Raw genomic sequence first — 21,480 nt, forward strand, 5'->3', positions numbered from 1 at the left:
CAAGTTAGGCAATGACAGGGTCCAAATTGAAAAATAATCAGGTTACTTTTAAAACTCTGATCGGGTACTTCCACCTTCCTTTTGTTACATTCTATTCTAAAACTATTTTACAATAGCCGTACTTTAAAAAAAGCACCATTAAAAGAATGAAGAGATCAGCGCATTCGTGCAAATTAATTTCGAGTTTATTTTCTTACCCTCCCTTCCCTAAGGAAAACGCTTCTCCTTAAGACTGGGGCGAGTAGAAAACGGGGAACTGTTCATTTCCCACGAGGCACTTCGCGTCACTAAGCTGCGTTCAATGATTCAAAATGGCTGGGAATAGTCAGCAAAGTATGGAAGCGGGCTCGATTTCTAGCCGTGTAGATGTGGACAACCCGCCTTTCTCCCGTATCTTTATAGTTTGTAGTAAGAAGCACAGCTCGGACGACATGAGAGCTGCATTCGAGCAGTTTGGGAGCATCGAGGATATCTGGGTTGTCAAAGACAAGCACACGAAGGAGAACCGCGGTGTGTGTTACATCAAGTTTGCTAAAGCGTCCTCAGCGGCTAGAGCTTGCGAGGAAATGGATGGAAAGGTGATTGGAGAAGATCCAAAACCCATTAAGGTACGTCAAGAACCTAATTCATTCTGTGTTCAAACAATTTATCCCTGTTCTCAGATTTTGAAGTTTGTATTAAAGTTTGTAAGCATTCTGGCAACCCACTAATTATAAAATGCCATGTGCTGACTAGAATTTAAGCGTTCTTTCGATCTCTCAATTTCAGACTATCGTGAATATGCCTTACTTGGTCGAAATTTAGATTTGTTGTGGGATTCTGTGGAAGAATTTTGCTGGAATTATTGGCGGATTAAGGGAACGACACTAAAGTTTATTGTCTCCAAAACGAATGCTTGAAAAGCGTTCAATAATTTATACTACATGACCACTTCTTTAACATAAGTTTAGAAATAATACTGCTGCTTTGATGTAGAAAAAAATTGGTCTGGAAAATTTGTTTCTGTTAGTTTCTTCACTGAGCCTTTCTTGTCTCGAAATTTTCATTTGCATGTTAGTATTTGACCCAAAAAATTCACCCTAGGGTGTTGCTACGTGGAAATAGGAAAGATGTTCTATAGCCATGAATTTTTAACGTCTCCCGATTAACTTCATAATTGGCAGTAGATTACCAGAACCCAAGATTATCGAAACGTCTTCATCAGAGTTTCTTGTGAGGTAGAAAATATATTCAAAACTTACAGTAAAAACTTTAATTAAGTTTTCAAATTCTAAAGTTGTATTTTGGTTTCAACTTGTTCTCCTGCAGATAGCATTTAGTTCTTTGTTCACATGAGTGAGATAAAGCTTTTAAAAATTGATGGGGAATTTCTTGTTCTCCCTTTGTTGTTTGCTAAGTGGTTTGAAACCCTAATGGGACGAAGACTCTTAAAAGGATTCTCCTTTCCAAAATAAATTTTTCATAGGTGCATTAAAATAATCTGCTGCTTTGAAAATGATACAACAAAACTTTCCTCATTTGCAATTTCAAGATAAGTTTATCTTTGCAATCTTTGGAAAGATTATAGATTTGTTTAAAACATTCTTTGTGGAAAGCTAGTTGTTATGTAAACAGGGAAAAAATCTTTTTTTCAACAATGATAAAGTTTTGAAAGCATCTAGCTACTTAACACAAATATTTTTTTAAGAGTTTTCAATTAATTAAACCCGTAGTTATAATTGCACTCGCTGTAAATCAAAGCTCTGTGTTTTTAGTACTAGAAAAAAGGCCACTTACTTGCAGGTGATTTGAAATTATTTTAGCATCACAGGATTTGCAGATGACATTCAATAATTATATTAATTAGATTTTACATTTTTACTGGTCTTTGACAATTTCGATTTTGTCTCTTCATTTGCCTATTTGTTTTGTTTGATTGCAATCTGTTGATATATATCTCCCAAAAATAAATATTTTGTAAACTGGTTTTCACTTAAAAATAGTACAGAAATTTATGTACTATATATATGTTGTGCAAGTTTTCGAACTTTTGTACATGTATTTGATTGTCTACCATTAATTTCTTTGAGTAAAAATCTGTGTGGAGAAAAAAAATAATTATTTCTAGCACAAAGAGGTTTTTAATATTAATGTCCTACAAAGCAGCTTTCTACCAAATTTATCTCACAAGATTTGTTGGTACTCAATTTTCCTTCATTGAAAGTCATCAGGCTTATCTCAAACTTTGTTTCTAGGAGAACAACATTCAAGATATGGTTTACATCTATTACTTCTTTATCAACATTGACAATAATTGTAGACAGAAAAATGCATTTTGGGGGTAGACCAAATACAGTAAAATAACTTTTACAGTACTACCATTAGTAGCAGACTTCTGTTGGGGTTTGGCCTGTTCTAGACATTCAGTTAGGTGGGGAGCAGTGCGAAGATCTGCACTGAATCTTTCCTTCCTTCACAAAAGGAATTAACTTGTGGGAGATCTTTATTTGAACTCTGCATGACTCAATGACATATATTTTGCCTCTGTGGCATATCACATTTCTCATCAATATGAAAAACACTTGAGTGTTGACAAAAGGTGTCAAAATTGACCAATGGGAGGGTATACCAGAATCTGGTATACTGGAACAAGCTTTTGTTGAGAATTTTCACAGGTGTTTCCTCGCTTTAGTCCTCCAGCCGTTTTTTTTCAATCCCTGTTCTTTGCACTGCTTCCCAACTAACTGGACGCCTGGAACAGGATACAGTTGAATCTCGATAACTCGAACCCTCAGTAACTCCAACCTCCCGCTAACTCGACCCTTTTTGATTCCCCTTGGTCGTTTTCTTACTAATTACCCTCAATAACCGAACTCCCGAATCCGAACCTTTCGATTTCCCTTGAAGGTTCGAGTTATCGGGATTCAACTGTAGTTGGGGTGATGAGGTGGCCTAAGTCCAAGCCCTGCATGAATGCTGGCTGTGGTCATTTTGTTGCATTCTTGGGAAAGACACTTTACTCTCCCCCATAGTACTAATGCCTCTCCACCCAAGTATATAAATGGGGGGGGGGGGGGTAAACCCTCATTGGACTAATGTTGTCCATTGTGGGGGGGGGGCAATAAGACCCTCAATGGACTATTATCCCATCCATGGGGAGATACTGGTTAATTTCACCGTTTGAAAGAGAGGTTAACACCGGCTGAATTTTTTTTTTTTTTGGTTTGTGGCATGTCACCAGTAGGAGTACATGAATTTCCCTACTCTCCTTAGATGGGATGCTAGTCCATCACTGTGGCCAGGTGGAAATATTTCGCCCGACTAAAGTTCCCCATTGCTAACATGGCAAAGAATTTCTAAAAGAAAGATTAGTATTACACATCTACATTTTCATCAGTACAACTGTACCTTATTAATTCTGCAGCAATGTGAATTTTTGTTCCTTTTGCTTTTACAGGCAATGATTGCTCAGTCCAAGGTTTCAGGCTCCAAAACAGATTTTCATGACGAAACAGCACTCACCCGTTTATTTATCATTTGCCCCAAAGAATACTCAGAGGATAACTTGCGCCAGAAATTTCAGGGCTTTGGTGAGATAGAATATGTTCAGGTAGTGCGTGACCACAAAACTGGTGAAAACAAGGGCTTTGGTTACGTCAAGTTTAGAAAGTCGTCTTCGGCGGCTGTTGCACTTGAAAACTGTGACAAGACCCTGAAAGCTGTCTGGGCAGAACCCAAATCGGCCAAAATTGCTCGTAATGCAGCAGCAGCGGCAGCAGCTATGCAATCCACGTTAATCCCACACAATCCCTTCCTAGAGGGAAATAACTATCCACCCGCTGCAGCACCCCCCGTCAGCATGAGCGTCAATGCTCCAGCATCCCTCCAAGGAGTTGTGGACTACTACAGCGGTCAAAACCCGGTGGCAGCTGTGGCAGAATCAATAACAACGTCACATACCCCCACACGCTTGTTTGTCAAAGTGTCCCCCATGATAGGAGCAGAACAGTTGTCCCGCTTGTTTGACATCATCCCTGGCATGCAAATGTGTGATTTAAAGCGGAACTTTACCACTGGGGAGTCCAAGGGATTTGCTTATGTCACATACAACTCTGTAGGATCAGCCATCTATGCTAAAGAAAAGCTCAATGGATTTGAATACCCTTTGGGTTCAAAGCTGGTGGTAAAATATGCCGAAGATCCTCCAGGGATGCGAAACAATGGTACAGGACAGGGCAGTGATGCAACTTTTCAAGTTCAGTCATATGGTTCTAAGTCTTCACTAACAGGTGGTTCCTTTGCCGTGGACTCAACTGCTGTTTACACCTCAGCAGCTCTTCCGGCGCCGTCTCCTTTAGCAGATCCCAACTCTGAGGTGGCTTCAAGACTGTTTATAGTGTGCCAGCCAGCTCCACCACCAGAGAGCGCACTGAAAGATGTCTTTAGCAGATTCGGAAACCTGATTGATGTGTGGATGATGAAAGATCGTAATTTTGGTTATGCCAAGTTTGCAAGTAAGGAATCGGCAGATGCAGCCATTGAAGGTGTACATGGCCATGAGGTGTTAGGGATGAAGCTTAAGGTGATGCATGCCGACCCACCGAAGTCAGAAGCCTCTAGAAAACGACCACGCACATGATAAAAGACCCTTGCATTATCCAATCAGAATTGTAGTGCAGCATAGATTGATGTACAAAAGGTAATGTACAAACAGTTTCTTCACTTTTATTTCATGTACAAGACACCTGTTACAGTTTTTGCCATGTGGGAACAGACTGAAGGGAACTAATGTAATAAAAACACCAAGCACAGATTACAAGCTTTTCCTCAAGCACACATGATTGACTGTCACTGGACCTGCTACACCCGACGATAGGAGAAATATGGGACTTATGGACTGGACATGGACTACTTGACTGGACATCACAAAATATATGGAACTTTTGGACAGAACATCACAGGAAACATGGAACTTACAGACTGCCTTTGGGGGAGATATGGTTGTCATGGACTGAAACATCACAGGACTTGTGGACTGGACTTCACAAGATTTAGGACTTCAGGACTTAACGTCACTGGAGATATCAGAATTGTGACTGAACATTCATGAAACATGAACAAGGAGATACCAGTCTTTACATCTTAACATTATGTCACATGACTTTTACTATTATTTTAACTGGACAAATAGTTGTTGTGGAAAAGCTGTCAACCATCAGTGAACCTAACACCATCTAAACTTTGAACTTTGAACTCTATACCAAAAAGAGCTTATAAGTTAAGTTTTTTTATGATTTTAAAGCATAGTACTTTGCTTGGTTGTTGATAGTGCAACTTTGGTTGAGTCTTAGGTACAATAGTTGTTGCATACCAGGTTGTTTTACTATATAAAACAGTGTATATATATGGTTTAATGTACATTTGTGGCAAGTCTACATTTAATTGTGGCTGCCGTTCTTACATTTTTAAAATATTTCAACAACATGTTCCACTTGCATTGTCAGCAACAGTTTGTACAAGGGGCACTGTGTTTAAATTGTCCTTTTATCTTTCCTTGCCTGTGAGATGTTGATAAAAAAAATGAGCAGAAAAAATGGCAGTGCAAAACTGGTCCCACTTGACTTGCCACCATTTTTCACATTTCCATCCTCCCACTTTCTTTTTTCACTTCTTTAGGGAAAGAAGGCATTTCTCACATTTCCAATAGGGTTATTCAGCATAAACAGTTGAACAAAAACAAATTTAAATAGTGTTGTATGCAATCAAGAGAATTTATTCATTGGGTTGTTAGTGAACCTCCGCAATGATTGTGTTGCACTCTAATGCCTGCGAAGGTTCAAATTTGTTGTGGAAATTGATTATATTTTGTTATGAATGGAAAAGCATCTTAAATACATGAAGATCTTATGCAACTTCCTTGCCCCAGGGTGAGGGAGATCTTTGGCTTGCATTTTAAGTCAGTAACATTATCACATGTAGTTTGTGTTAGATTTTCAAGGGAGTATAAATCCACAAAGACGATATAGTAGGTTTTATTGCCAAGTTTTAGTATTGCATAACTCTCTTGTCTTACACATGTACATTATGTCACTGAAGGTTTAATAATTAAATTTATAGCCTGGCTGATTTGCAATTCAGTGATTTACATTGTAAGACAGTAGAGTAGACTTGTGAAAATCATCAGCAAGACAAGATTTATTGACCAGAATTTTGGTTGATAATTCTGATTTTTTAAAAAGAACAATCAGTTTTTTTTAAGTGGAACGAAAAAAAACATTCCTCAGCTTACATCTCACAAATTGTTGTATGGCTATTTTGAGAAAGAATGATTCAAACAATTTTTTAAAGTTATATTTACCAGGAGGGTATACCAGTTGATCTTTTCTAAGCTTGAAAAGCTTGTCACACAATCTTTTTAGGAAAAAAAAACCCAATGGGGAGGACAGGTTGGTTGCGTGACAAACAAAGAGGCCTCCGTACGTTGTCTAGGTTGGGCTAGTCAAGAATGTGGAAATTAGTTTTCAAAGAAGTATTCCGTTTTGGTTTCATGGGAAAAGTAAAAGAAAAAAACAATGAGTTTGTTGCCAGTTAAAATATAGGTAAATGAAGTTTAACTGTTGTTAGCCTAAAATGTCAGCTATATCTCCTTAATCCATTATCCTTAGCTGAAGTTTTGAGTTAAATTGTTTTCAAATCAATTGAAACCAGTAACAACAAAGATGAAGGACCATATAAATTCACTAGAAAATTACATAGTTTTGTTTTAGCGCTAAATGGTCTGAAAAATCCCAGACGTTTCGGGATTTCTGTCCCTTCATCGATGGAAATTGCCGTGTGTGCGCGCGTCATGAAGGACCATAGTTTGTTTAATAGACTGATAGGTTGATACCATTTCCATGTTCAAACCACTAACTTTCTTTACTGAATAACACACAGCAGATTAGGTGACTTGTGGTAGATCATTCGCCTTTGTAATCTAACAGTACATGTATTTTACGTTGTAGCAGATGAACTTATTAAATTCTGTTCAAGTTGGATTTTTGCCTGTTGCTCAACAAGGAATAAACCGAGTTTAAAGATACAGAAGAAAATTACCTTTGCTTTTGTTTTTTTTTTTTTATTTGTTTGTTTGATGTTTTTTGTAACACTAAGTGGCCCACTTTATTTTATTTTCTGGCCCCTTCTGTAATACTCTCCTCCTGTTGGAAGATTTGAATGACTTCCCTTCCTTTGTTGTGGTCTTGGGCAAGACACATAACTCTCATAGTGCCTCTCTCCACCAAGGTGCATAAATGGGTATCTGCGAATTGGGGTTACCCTGCGATGGACTAGCATCCCATCCAGGTGGGGGGGGGGGGAGTAAAAATACTCCTAGTTGCTTATTGCTACGAAAACCGGGATAAGCTCCAGCCTGTTGGGCCACTAGGCCCGACGCAGACGGAGGTGTGAATAGGAAAACGGATCGACGGATGACAATATTTGCCCGGATTCGGACAGAGATAACGGATTGCGGATCCTGCAATGAAGCGGATCGCGGTTCATCGATTTGGACCCGGATTGGATTTGCTGCAATAAAGGTTGGATCGCGGACTCAACGATCCCAGAAATGCTTGCTTCGACTATGTGTCATGCGCAAGACTACCGCATGAACGCAACGGAAATGAGGACAACAACAGATCAATGAGAGAAGTTAGACTGTAAATGGTAAAATGCTGATGCTCAGCTAACACAACCTCCAGTGCGTTTTTCACAAATCCTGGCAACAAGACGTTACCTCATCTTATCTTCCTTGCCTTTGATTGCCGTTTGATTACACTTTCAAGTTTTGCACTGCGATCGACTGGACTTTGGTAACAACCACTTGAAAATCACGAAAAAGTCGGCTAGGCTTGCAAGACGGATAAATGGTCATTTTCTTGTAGTTGAGTATGGTTGCGGTTTTTTCATAGTCCAATTACGATGTCCAGAAAATAACTAATCGCTGGAAAAGTGAGGTTACTATTACTTGCAAGGAATCATGACCTTGCCTTTGGTTGTTCATGTAATTTTGATTACTTTATTTTACTTATTTTCGCGGGAACTTTAATTCGCGAAAATGAAACCTTGCATATTTCGTAGGATTTAATTTTCGCAATCAGGCGAAAATAGCACTGGTACCAAAGGTTCGGCTTGGCGTTGCGATGACGGATCATGGTCTTTATTGTGACTGGCTGTCGTTGCGTATGGTCGCCGAAGTATTTATCGCGCACGAGAAAAATTCCGATGTCCAGGAAAATAACGTTAAAACAATTAAAAATACGTGAGAAACGTTAAGATATTAATTTCGCAGGGTCTTAATTTCGCGTTACTTTATAATCGCGAAAATTCAGTCCCGTAAGTTTTTATAAGGTAAATACGAGATACTCCTAGTGTTTCATTACATTTCCGAAAACCAAGAAGAGATTTGAAAATACGACGCATATATAGCGAAGTATTTTTGACGATCTTCGATCTTCGAGTGTGTGCGGGAAATGTGCTAAAACACTGCCTCTATCAAGTGTCCTCTATATATATCTTCTCTATCAAAGCTAAAACTAAAGCCTGGTTTTTACTAGCGACGCAAGCACAAGCGCGATCACGCAAAAAGGAAAAATTTTGATCCTTGTGCTTGTGCTTGACAATCGACAAAACGTGATATAAGTTTCAAACGTCAGGTTTTTCACAAAAAAAAGTTACTATTTTGTTTTATTTTGGAAAAACTCTACTTCAGTGTGATGTCAGTTACGACTTACTTTACTTTTTTCACACATACAGTATAATCATATAAATTATTTTTTTTACTACCCGCAAAATAGTAACAGCTAATCGGAGCAATTTAAAACCATTCCTTTTCTCGGCCTTGTTATTAACTAATTGAAATTATTTTGCTTTCTCTATTCCTTCAGAAACGCTAGGAAAGACATTGGACGGCATGGAGGCTGCCAGGGCTCTGAACATCCAAGGAAAAAAAGGAACAAGCCTTTCTTGACCAAACTGTTTCGCAGGCCCTGTTCATCTTGAGAGAGAAGAGTCGAGAAGAGACTGCAAACTATAATTGATGGACCAAGAGAGAGACTGGACTACAAATATAGAAACCTCCTTTCCAGACTCCTTCTTCAATTTGACTTTAGTGAGCGTGGAGACTGGTACAAATTGAGGGAATCTTAGCAACAAGACTATAAAAGCCGAGACGACTTTTTTTTTATAGAAGTTTTATAAAAAATTTTGACCACTGAAGTTTCTGATAAGCGTCAAAATGCGCGCGAAAGTGGAATAAATCGTTTGGATAACATTAAAAATTTTATGCAAACAAGAATAATTACATACCGTTTTTTTTGTTAGTATAGAGGGTTTTATTTGAGTGTCGAAAGTATATTTTTTATTTATTTATTTTTTTTTTTTTTTTTCTTTTTGTTTGGTTAAAATTCCTCTTTTTTTTCTCTCAAGGGAAAAAAAAACAAATTTCCCCTCCCCCCTGCCTTTTTTTTTTTTTTTTTTTTTTTGGAGAAATTACTTACCGTTTGGTTGTCGACACTCAGTTAAATTATCTACAACGTTAAATGAATTAACAATAGGTATGTAATGTGATGTGGTGTGCATGTGTGGTTGGTAACCGTATTTCCTCGAGTAAGCGCCAACGATCTAACGCGCGCTGCCTCGAATAAGCGCCACCCCCTCGGTTAAAATAGCATAAAAACCATGTTTCTATTGTCAAGAGAACGGTTTCTTATCCGTTTAGTCATTTCCAGCTCTATCTTCACGTGCATTGAATTGGTTATTTAGTTTTTTGCCCTGAATGCCGTACTGTTAACTTGCCAGGCACAACTTCACCATTATCTTGTCTTCGAGTGCCAGTTACAGTTCTTTGCAAAGAAAACGTCACAAGCGCCCTCCTCTGAATACCATAAAAGCACTATTTAGCCCGTCTCTTTCTCTGGTAACCCTCTCCCCCCCCCCCCCCCTCTTAGGTAAGTCTCCCGTCTAGAAGTTTAGTTTACCCCGCTCTCTTTTAAGCCCCTTTTCCCTTCCCCAGATGGGGGTAAGTCATAACAAGAAATTTATGAACAAGGAAACAAAATAGTATCTACCACATTTACTTGGTATGGGGTGTTTCAGTTGGGGCCCTTTTTGGGGGGGGGGGTTGCGGTTTTGTTATTTGGGGGGGGCTGATGCTATTGAGTGAAGATGTGTTGTCAAACAGCATGTACTAATACAAAAATGTTCACCCCACCCTTCCCTCAAAAGGTCCTAAAAAGAAAAAAGCCCCTCGTGGGCTTAGTAAAAATTTTACGGTAAGCCCCCTTCTTTTGGACAAGATTTTAAATTAGTACCTGGGAACTTAATCAATGAAATACTGTATGAGTCTCCTCTCCTCCTTTCTTTTCTAAAAATTAACGCACTATTTGTCTTAAAATGAAAAGGGAACGAATCATTGGTAACAAAGACACTTTTAATATTTACTTCGTCGCGTATTGCCTACGAGTCTTTTTACTTTCTATTTATTTAACGACATGCAAAGGGCCAACAAAGCCACTGGATGCGAAATCCTCAGCAATATTTTACAGAACTGTGAGTGACTTCGATATTGTCTTATTGAACGAGTAAATGGAATGAAAACGAGGCGTGTTCCATTCTGAAGCATTTCTGTGTTTAATATTACTCTAAAGGCATGTTTACATGAAGAAAAGTTGTAGCAAAAAATTGCCCTTCCCGCTGCGCGCCGTGCGTCCAGACTGCTCGGGGGGAAAAGGACGAGTGTACGGGGCCCCCCCCCCCCCCCCCCACCAGGGTCACCCTTCCTTTAAAGCGAATGACCCTCCACCCAGCCTGTCCTCCGAGCCAACTTTGCGATTTCTCATAAACGATTCGCAGCAATTTATAAAGAAATGTATGAAAGGCTCTCTCGTCTAAGTTGGCTCGGTACGGAAGGTAACCCTCCTGCCAGGGAGAACTTTTCTCCTAATATGAACGTACAGGCCCTTAGAGTCAAGTAGCTATGTCGCCGGTTAACGTTTATATAATACACTGTCACCGCCTCTTTGCAACTGCAAATTCTCAAACAATATAATAAAAAAATGTATGAAATTCTCTTATGAGAATTAGGATTTTAAGCTCGGAGTTGAAAGGTTAAATATATCAGTTTGTACATGTTCTTGAAAAAATATCAGTAGATATTTTGCAATATCATTTTGCAATTGACTCAGCCGTGCGCCAACATTTTCAGTTTGGCTTCGAAAAAACTGCTGAAGCTAATCACTGGTCTTTTCTTAGGAGAAACGGCCTATAGCTACGTACATTTCAAAGTTACAAACTCCTCTCTGCCATTTACATCATATTTACAATCCATTTTGGAGGTCATCACCACTAGTACTTTCGGATTCGCCAGAAAACTCTCCCGACCCAGACCCCGGTTCGCCAGATCCTTCTTCGTCGATTGAATTACCGGTTTTAGCCGGTTTGGGACCGAAGTCAACGGGTTTCATTTCACACATGAAGATCATCGGCCCGATGGTTGGGTTAACGCAAACTTCGTCGTTCCATTGCATGGCCTTCTCGCCTTTCCATATGTACATGTGCCCACAGTTTTCGCCTCGACCGTGAAAGTTGTTAGGTTCGCTGAGAGCCCAGTTGGAGTACAGAGTAGGGGCCGGATCATCCACCCACTGAAATCGTTCATCTGGTGAGCCGCGCAGCAATCCTATCCACAGGAATCTTGAGAAGGAAAAAAAATGCAATGAAAAAAGAAATTCAAACTCAAGGAAAATTTTTAGCTAGATGAGAACGGAAGAAATGAATTGGTTGACGAGTGAGGTCTTTGGGTGAGGCCATTTACTGAAGAATTAAATCACGCTCTGTGTATAGTACATGTAGTAAGTGTTTTACCCAAGAACCTGGAGTTTAAGTTTGGAAGTGTGATGCACTCAGCTAACAGGCCACCGAATTTCTCACAAACTAAAAGTAGAGGGGTGGGGGAGGGGAATTATAGATTCAAAAAAGTTCTGATTGCCCCTCAAAACAAATAACAGTTGGAGGTCTCAATGGGATTAGGCCCCAAATGTCAAAGTTAACATTTCTTAATCAAGGCCGCCGACAATGATAAAAGTTTTATGTTGCGAAGTCTGTCAACCATCAGCAATTGATATTTTTTTATTGGATATGAAAATTAGAAACGCTTCGATCTTGTCAAAGAGGATTTGCCAAAAATAGCACTTGTCCTCCCCGACTAGGCATAAATAGATTGTCTCGGCACTTTTAGCACTTTTCGTTTTGCACTTTTTTTTCCGCAACGGGATTTTCTTCTTGATTTTTGAAAAAAAATTTATAAAAAACCTAAAAAAAATTTTTTTAATTTTTTAAAAATGTTTAAAAAAAAATATTTTTTTAAAAAAAAAAAAAAAAAAAAAAAATAAAAAAAAAAAAATTCCCCCCATATTGGCCAACCCCCCCCTTCCCCGACTGTGTGTGTAATCTACTTGCTCAAGTTTTTTTTTAAGATCGAGAACAACTTCTGCACAAACCTTCCACCGGGAGCTTTGGAGTTCGCTAGCGTGTACACGAAATGATTTTCCTCGGGAGATTCAATCTCGACCAAGTCTCCTCCGTGTTCCTGACAAACCTGTCTAGCTTGATTCCACTGATTTGTTAACCGGTTGAACACCAAGTAACACGAAGAGTGATATCCCGTCCAACCTTGCGGGCACGCACCAGCTGCCAGAGACAAAAATTACCAAGAATGAGTCTTAAATTATTTATAAAATAACTCAAAAATTTTGATGCAGTGGATTAATGGGAATGTTTTTTTTTTTTTTTAAAGCTTGGCCAATTAGCAAATGATCTTTGAATTCCTTTCGCTTTTAACTTAAAGTAACCTCATGACTTCTTAACCAACGCATAAAAATTATTATTAAATGATAACTGCAATGAAATATTTTCAAAAATCAAGTTATTTTTGAGAAACAACCGTGCGGGATGGCTTTATGTAAAGGGAGGTACGTTTTGTTGCATTGCCGAGCTTTGTAAATTTGAAAACAAATATTAAAAGAAGAAAAAAGAAATGAAAACGCACATTAACAGAAATAGTAAGGAGCAATGAATCAAAGAAAGAAAGAAAGAAAGAAAGAAAGAAAGAAAGAAAGAAAGAAAGAAAGAAAGAAAGAAAGAAAGAAAGAAAGAAAGAAAGAAAATTCACCTTCAATTGGACCTGCAAGAACCTCGACTTCACGTTGAGTCAGTGCCCTGTCATAAACCTGCATCCGGGATATCCGACCATTGAAATAGTTCCCGTCATTCGTAGCCCGCGCACCCATCCGCACACTCCTTGAAGTTGAAAGACTAATCTTTGTTCCAATATTTCGCTGACTGCTGACCCGCCCATCTACCCACAACTTTGCAATGCCGCTGGTATGATCGTAAGACATTCCAACGTAGTTCCACGCGTTCGTTTTCAGCGGCAGAGCGCTGATAAAACAAGTCGTGCAACCATCGTCGCCTTCAACGAATTTGGCGGACAGATAATGTTTTGAATTGACCCACAAGCTAACGCCCCATCCCAACGGGTTGTAGTTGAATATAGGACCGCCTCTTGACTTGACATAAACCCAAGCCAATAACGTTATAGAGTTCTTTGCTCGCAGTGCACCAGTGTTTGGAAACTCGATATAGCTGCTGCTCTTGCCGGAGAACTGGTACGAGCCTTGCGGGAGTCCGTCTGGTCCTGAAGCGAGTCGAACTCCTCGCGCAAGGCCGTTGGGATTGCTCCGTCCGCTAATGTCCCAAGTTGTGTACTTGCCGTTAAGGGGATATAAAGCTATGGGGACTGGTATGTTAACATGTGTATCTAAGAAGCGAACAACATTGCTACGATTAGTTGGGGGTCATATTGAGCTTCACATTGGAACTCTAGAGAGGAAAAACCATTAGTTTGTAAAAAAAAAACTGTTGTGCTGTTGTTAAGTTACTCACTTACGCAATGACCAACCCGCAGTTGATAAAGGTGAATTAGGCGCGCTATACCGATTTTGGAAAACTGACGTTTCGGAGTGTTAGTGAATTGAAGAGGAATAATTGAATAAGAATTTTTTCGGTGGAATTATGGAATAATGGCCCTGATTTTCGGGAATAACGCAATTTATAACGGAAGAAATACAAATTTCTCTGGAAAAATGTGTTTTTGTTAACTGGAATCAGAAGGGAATAATCGGGAAAATTGAGAGCAGGAATAATGGAATAATGAACGGTACATGAGTTCCTACATTATTTCACATTAATTCACATTAATTCAGTGAAGCGTTTCTCTGGGATAGCGAGCCGGGATTAAAAGTATAGAATGGTCTGATGACTCTCCTACTGCGCATGAGCAACACTTGGACTCGGAAAACCGCGTATTAAGTTACCTTGTGTTGCAGGCTCAACTGAGTCTACTTCAATCACATCCAGCTCCGTCTCTGTTGTGGGTTTTACTATATCGTCTTCTGTTACTATTGTGTGAGTTGCCCTCGGCTCTCCAGAAGGCAAGCTGTACATATGCTGTGATAATTGAGCTGTCCAGTTGGCCAGTATCGCATTTAACATCTCTAACAAGGAAATAAAAAATCGAATAAAAACAGTGAGCACACGGGCTTTTAAAGTCGATGTGTCCAATTTATACATCAACCAGGAAATACCTACTTAGGCAAGTAATAATCAGTTATGAAGATGAAGTGTTCAACATGACACGAGCATGGGACAAAGAAAAAATCTGAGTCCCCGACGGGAATCGAACCCATGGCCTCCAAGATACCGGTTGGGCGCTCTAACCAACTGAGCTACGAGAGACTTGTTGTGAGCTGGGCCATTTACTAGGTTGATATGGACACGCCTCCGCATACTGTTAGGATATCTTTTGCAGACAGCAAAGTTCAGATCAACTCTATTACACGAACGAACGCCGGCTTCGTACAAAAGAATCTAGAATATTCATTTGATCCATCAATACTAAACCTCTTTTATTTTATAGAGTATTTGTTTTTTCTGTACTTAATTGCTCGGCGTTAAACAAGCCTATTACGCCCGTGATTAGAGTCTTTTGAAATGACATCGTATCTTTTTCGTGCCCTTTTTTGTCTATTCTTCAGAGAGGTTCTCGATCATTCATAATGTTTCGATGTGTAATTGTTCTCTTTTTACTCTGTTTCGATTCTGTTCCTAAACAAACGGCGGTTAGTTTATCTTTTTACTTTTAACTTTTCTTTCTTCCTTTTATGTTTGACCTTTAATAGTGAATACATCTATTTCCGCCGGGATTATTCTTGGGCTAATTACCACTCGGAAACTATTATTTCTCGGGTTTTGCGGAATGACCTCTGTCCTTACATCCTCTTTGTGAATAGCATTGAAGGAAATAGGGAGAGAGTGGTTTTCGTCACCTTGTGCTGGGCCGCAAATCCTTCATATTCAAGATACAAAAGCTTATTATTTATCTGTTCGGCCAGGCTGTTCATCATTTACGTGTAAAAACTTACTTCAGCTTCTTTTATATTGTTTTCAAAAGATGACATTTTAGTGAAAACCAAAACGGGGACTACCCCCTTGAAAGAATTGTTTCTGACTGCTTTGCTGTCGAGCCAATTGGCGCATCAGGCTGGAGCTTATCCTGGTTTATGAAGCATTAAGCGGCTAGGAGTATTTCTACTCCCCCTGGATGAGATGCTAGTCCATCGCAGGGTTACCCCCCAGCAGTAAATTCGCCGGTATCCATTTATACACCTGGGTGGAGAGAGGCACTATGAGATCAGAGTAAAGTGTCTTGCCTAAGAACACAGCGCAGTGCCCCGGCCAGGTCTCAAACCCGGACCGCTCGATCCAGAGTCCGGCGCACTATAAACCATTAGTCCACCGCGCCTTCCTGTAACCAAGTCAATACGAAGTATTATCTTGCCCCCACCCGGCGGGGTATAACAAAGTTTGGTTTGCGTGTGTGCTGCAGTTTCGGCACGCGCTACATGACACGCCATCAACAGCGGTAACCGATAACTCATTGAACCCTCACATCACTCACGCGATAAATGTACACGCTACGCGATAACAAGCTGGGTTTGTTTAATGACAGAATGCGGCAAAAGTCTTTTCCGTCGTGTTCCTAGTTTCGGGTTAATTGCATCGGTTTTACCGTCGAGAAATTGATTTCGCAGACTTGGTTTTTTAGCGAGACCAATCATTTGTGCGCTAACAGCCGAAATATCACCAACTAAGATTATCCTTGTTCGACCATTTTTTGATGGCTTAAACAGCATTCTAAGTTATGTCTTGAAGCATGGGAAACCGCAAGAGATAAAAGGAAACTTTTAATGTTTGATTTGATTCCTACATAAAGAAAAGTATGCTATCAAAACCAGAATTCTGAAAGCTTTCAAACTCAAGAGCTGCAAAATTTGCACAAGATCCATATGATTGCAACGAGTGAAAACCTTCATTGTACTTTAGTTTCATTGGGCCGGAGACAAAAACAGCTCGAGACAAACTTTTTGTTGGGCAAAACAAATCGAGAACAGTCTTCGCTTTCCATCTTTTCAGGCAGGTAGGCATTTCGTGTTTCTAGGAGATTTAATCGTGACCCTGAGCGTCGAATTATACGAAAGCGTGCACGTCGAATAACAAGATTACTAGAAAACTCTTGCCGATTAGCACGGTAGCGAACGTGCCTGCTTAATCGCACGAAAACAAATATTCTGCCTAAGGTATCTGCGATAAGAGAAAAAATTAGATAAACAATAACCCTGGGAGTCGATATCGATGTCACTTTATGGCCGAGGGGCAAGACAAACTTATTTTTAGGTAGATCGATTTCTTACACCACGGAGAATCAATTGTCGAGTTTGCAGATGTTTTGCGACCTCATTTAACCATAAGAATCTCTAATTAATTTTCGTTTTGTGTGAACTTTAAGCCGACTTTATGTGAAGTTTGTAAAAAAAAAAAAACATCTTAAGTCTCTGGGTGGCCTATTGCCCCTGATTCCAACTCCAAAAAGGCTTTTTCACGGGTTTTTACGCCGTTCTGAAAGTTCACAAACACGTGAACATTAGAGCCCCAAATAAATTGATGGGAAAACTCTGCAACTAATTACGACTTTCGAATGAGATATATCGATTTAGATTGCCAAGTGCAAATTGCAAAAATCTGTTATTGAAATTGACTTTATTCATAACAATTTGTTGTCTTAGTTTTTGAGATAAAGTCTTTGAAGTCTTTTTTATTAAGGATTTATTTTTTAGACTGAGAAAGCGTATTAAAGTCTAAGTCCTTGCCGGCACACGAGCACTGTTTTCGGAACTGTCGCACATCATTCGGTTTCGATTGATTCCCGATGACATAAAATCAGTGTGAAAAAATACTTTCTCATTCGGAGCTGCACGTAGTTCATTTCAATAGTTATCTTCTTAATTGAAAAAACGCTCGTGGGCCTTTTCCAAATTCTGCCATACTTAAAGATTTCCAACTTTTTTCACTCAAATCCCTAAACATTATTCATGACTATAGCTACTTTTGAATTCGTACGCTCAAATGCGAAAAACCAAACTGAAGTAGATTAGAGTTAGTAACTCATTGACATTAGGAATGCTAAAGCTGGGCGCTTAACTTCAATGAAATCAGACATTAACAGCGAATTTCACAAAGCAATAAAACAGACCTAAAAATAAAAGTTGTAAGAGCTGACTGCAATTGACTTTTCTTGTCAAAACTTATTTTATTGACTCTTTTCTTAGTTTCTTGCTGATTTCAAGTTAAGCTAGTTACGCCGGTTTAAGCATATAAAAACACTTAAAAAAGAAAATGTAACTTTACCTTCGATCGTTTTCTTCATTGCAGCATCTTTGGCTCTGGAAAGTTTCCTGATCGCAGGATTAATTTTTCTCCTGGAGATGTTGACCATTTTTTCCTCAATCAATTCGTTCATTGCACGACTCCATTGTTGCACAAACTGCCCCAGTTGCTTTTGAGAAATGCACTCAGAGTCTGCGCCTCTCTCACCGAGCCTTGTGCTCGCTTCATCTGGGCTACAGCGAATTTCTTTCAAATCGTTCTTTCCCCGCGAGGAAACGATGGGTCCTAAAAGAATTCCTGCCGCGAACGCCGCGCATATCAACGCAAAAAGCGCTGCGTTACACAGCCATGTTTTATAGGAGCCATGAATTGCCGCCATCTCTTTCCCCATGTTGCAAACTGCAGGTACAATCAGAAGGAACACAAATGCGTGAAGTTATATCGATAGTGTATATATATATACATTGAGCTGTCAACGTGCGGGTCGCACGGGGTCGTGAAATCAATACACCCCCATATTACTTTCTATTCTCTGCGTGGCTTTTGATGGGAGATTGATTATATGAGCGACTAAACAACATCATTTTATCTCTTTCCTGGCTGGCGTCACAAGTACGGCCAATAGAAAACAGGATGGCAATCGTCAAGAAAGTCTGCCGACAAGGTGTGAAGGCGTGCACCTCTGCAAATACATTTTTGTGCGTGAGCAGGATATTTCGTTATTGGCGCGCTTGGACACTGTGTTGCTTTCTTAATGTTTTGCCGACATATTTACAGCAATGCCGGCTACTGACAACAGGAACTGTAGCGTAAAGCTTGCCGAAAATTTTAAAATGTTTGTTCCGGGTTTTAAAAATAATTTGCGGGTAAAGTGAGGCGGAAAAGGGTCTACGGGGTGGGGGAGGGGGTACTGATATATACAGCCATGTACCACAAGGGAAGAGAAGACGACGAGAAACAAGAGAAACCGAGAGAAGAAGGATGAACGGACATTTGTTTGAAGTGCCAAAGGTTATTTCATTTGCAGAATGAGACCAGATGTAAAAAACAATCAATTTGCTTTATTGATTTGTCTTAATTAAATGTCTGTATTTCTGGAGATCTCTTTCACTTTTGAGGAAAATTTCGCCGTTGTCAACAGGGTCAAAAGGGGCGCTAGATTGTTAAAAATAGAATGAAACTATAACCGCGGAAGATTTTTGAGATCTAATGGAAACATACGCCTTCTCAGTATAGCCTCCTCCGGAAATTAAAACGGCCGCTTCAAATCGCTCTCGTTTGCTTTGGGGCAATCACGAGAGAGGGCGCCTAAGTGAAATTTTGTCAAGAACTGATCAAAAACTAATTTCCTTTTGCTATTGTTATGTGCAAATACGTTGCCAGGAAACAAATCAGGAGTGATATGCACTGGAGAAAAATTGTCTTGATTATTAAGCAAATTCTCCCAAGTAGAAATGTTTAAAATGTATGAAAACAAGTAAAAAGTATCTGCATGTTAATATTAGGGCTTCAGGGGCACCAAAGCAGAAAATCAGGAACTCGTAAACGGGCTCCAACTGTGTTACGTGTTCTCGTGTAGTACAACAAAGTTGAAGGTTTCTTTTTCGTCATCAGGCAGGAATCATTAACAGCTGTGTACAACAATTCATTCGAAATTCCTGCCAGCATGTCGGAAATTTCCTTGATGATTGATCAAAGTTAGCAGCTTGCTTTCAATTTTTCGTGAAACGATTCGTGGTTCACCGAGTTTTTCCGCGCGCTCTCACGGCCCGAACCGCCTTTTATCACCGGCAGCGAATCAAAATCATGCAAAGTGAAACAAAAAAATCTGAGTTTGCTAGATGGCTAATCTTTACTTTTTTTAGTATAACGAAAACATTGTCGACAATTTATCACCCACAGAATATTAATGTGTTTATTATTAAAAAATTTTCCTGCTCGATCTTGTGGAATATCGACTAATTTCAAAACCAACTCGGCCAATGGCCTCCTCTGGCTAAGAACTAAGCGAAATTTCGCGCAATTTCGCAGGATAATTTTTAAGCAAATGCATAATAAATGCTTAATCACTAAAATCGATCAGCGAATGTTAGGCTTTCCAGAAGAAGTTGTTAATGGATTTGTTTAAGAATACCAAGGGCAGGGGTTGTTTAGATCTGTGACGCCAAGCCAAGACGCCAAGCTAAACTTTCTCTAATCCTCTTTGCCGTGTAAATACACAATTGTAGATTGTAATCTCTTGATATTAAGATCGTGCACGAAGGAAGTTTTCGATCCCAGATTGGCTATTTGAAAATAGAGAAAAAGTATCTTTTACTAGAAATTCTCAGGTGTATCTCTTTTACCTCGACAAATCTAGCAGAAAATCTCCCTGCACAATATATCCAACCACAACATATAATCAATGTTGTCGTGCCTCGGGGTTTTTTAATGTGCGTGTCCCATGCAAAGTTCAAGAGATATTGTCTTTTGGTGTGCAAGAAAGTTCTCAGAAATGAATCATATGTCGGCCAGAAAGCAGAAAAAAAAAAAGATCTTGACGCGACCAGAAGCGTTTATCATAATCATCTGCGAGCAAGCATCGAGTGAAAGCTAGTGAATTTACCTTGATTCAAGTTTTTGTCCTGATGTAACACAGCGTGAAAAAAGCAGCGGGATCCCTTCGTGACTGTTCCAAAAATTGTTGCGTGTATGCTAAGATCACATACTAAAACGGCCGTTTATAATTACAAACGCTTATTTAGTTTCGCCTTAGGAGTCACGTCGGGTGATCGATTGTATCGCCTGATCAAGTGTTCCAATCAGGAAATCAGTGGACCACAAGCTCGCTGAGGCCTTAGCAATTCAAGTTTTATCTCCGTAAAATTAAGGCTAAGCCCATCCGGCTTTACTGCTGTGTTTTTCAATGGTCGCATGGCGCGCGGTGGTTTGATAACTTAGATCAGCTTTCTGTAAAAAATACCAGCGCTTAGCTGAGCTGTTTAGGGTGTACGAACTCATTTGCACCCCTATTTTCACGCAAACAAAATGGGATTTTTGGTGACACATTTTGATTTTAATTCTACCTATTTTTCTTAAAGAGGTACTGTAGACCTACAAAATAATGATCTAGTTTTGTTTCAATTTATACTAATTATACTAGTGGACTGAGGCTGTTAAAGGGGTACTATCATGGGCTACTACGCATGCACAAGGTTTGATCGCAAATTTAAAACGTCAGGCAAAGCCTTTAGAGTTTTGTCTTGAAAAGATCGCCAAACAATAATCACAGTTAGCTATCCCTTTAACAATTCACTTAATATCTTCAATGCAGTGTTCTATACCTAGGGGCCCTCAGTTGGTTAGAATGCCCAACCGGTATCTGGGAGGTCATGGGTTCGATTCCCGTCGGGGACTCAGAATTTTTCTTTGTCCCACGCTCGTGTCATGTTGAATAATTTCTTCACAAAGATACTTTGTTGTAAATTTCTGTATCACAGTTTTGACCAAAAATGCAGCAAGAAACGCGTGCATGATAGTGCCCCCTTAAATGTCTCTGACCCGAAGTCAGCTTTTTATTTAATGGGCGCCACGCGATTCAACATTACCCAAGAGTTTCTCACAACCCCTCAACCAAATTAAACTAAAGCAAAGTGCACTTTTTTTATACAAGAATTTATTTTATAAGAATATCGAGGCTGA

The 21,480-nt window shown here is 39.5% G+C and overlaps 2 protein-coding genes across 3 annotated transcripts; one reads left to right on the plus strand and one right to left on the minus strand.

The window, feature by feature from the left end:
* The first annotated feature begins 305 nt into the window (after positions 1-305).
* LOC144661751 (RNA-binding protein 45-like) lies at positions 306-9,199 on the plus strand. 2 transcript variants are annotated; one of them, XR_013572340.1, is made up of 3 exons: positions 306-608; positions 3,437-4,678; positions 8,904-9,199. XR_013572340.1 is itself a non-coding variant. In XM_078522581.1 (2 exons), the coding sequence occupies exons 1-2, from the start codon at positions 312-314 to the stop codon at positions 4,616-4,618; spliced, it is 1,479 nt and encodes a 492-aa protein (XP_078378707.1). In that variant the 5' UTR covers positions 306-311; the 3' UTR covers positions 4,619-7,016. The 2 variants fall into 2 exon arrangements, 1 of the variants encoding a protein (XP_078378707.1); XM_078522581.1 differs by lacking the exon at positions 8,904-9,199 and having other exon boundaries at positions 3,437-7,016.
* A 1,595-nt stretch (positions 9,200-10,794) lies between these two features.
* LOC144660015 (uncharacterized) lies at positions 10,795-20,491 on the minus strand. Its single transcript, XM_078520556.1, has 6 exons — positions 20,405-20,491; positions 17,821-18,198; positions 14,391-14,570; positions 13,187-13,834; positions 12,516-12,705; positions 10,795-11,709 (listed from the first exon to the last, which is right to left on the minus strand). The coding sequence occupies exons 2-6, from the start codon at positions 18,188-18,190 to the stop codon at positions 11,334-11,336; spliced, it is 1,764 nt and encodes a 587-aa protein (XP_078376682.1). The 5' UTR covers positions 18,191-18,198; positions 20,405-20,491; the 3' UTR covers positions 10,795-11,333.
* Positions 20,492-21,480: the final 989 nt, after the last annotated feature.

The sequence above is a fragment of the Oculina patagonica genome, chromosome 7, assembly GCF_052425735.1.
Source record: "Oculina patagonica isolate OP01 chromosome 7, crgOcupat, whole genome shotgun sequence".
Taxonomy (NCBI): domain Eukaryota; kingdom Metazoa; phylum Cnidaria; class Anthozoa; order Scleractinia; family Oculinidae; genus Oculina; species Oculina patagonica.

Excerpts from the sequence above, each read along its gene's own strand:
- LOC144661751 (XM_078522581.1), top strand. The coding sequence starts at position 312 with ATGGCTGGGAATAGTCAGCAAAGTATGGAAGCGGGCTCGATTTCTAGC. Across the intron at positions 609-3,436 it reads AAGATCCAAAACCCATTAAG|GCAATGATTGCTCAGTCCAA; the intron begins GTACGTCAAGAA and ends TTGCTTTTACAG.
- LOC144660015 (XM_078520556.1), bottom strand. The coding sequence starts at position 18,190 with ATGGGGAAAGAGATGGCGGCAATTCATGGCTCCTATAAAACATGGCTG. Across the intron at positions 14,571-17,820 it reads AATGAAGAAAACGATCGAAG|AGATGTTAAATGCGATACTG; the intron begins GTAAAGTTACAT and ends TTTCCTTGTTAG. Across the intron at positions 12,706-13,186 it reads TCTTGCAGGTCCAATTGAAG|CTGGTGCGTGCCCGCAAGGT; the intron begins GTGAATTTTCTT and ends TGTCTCTGGCAG.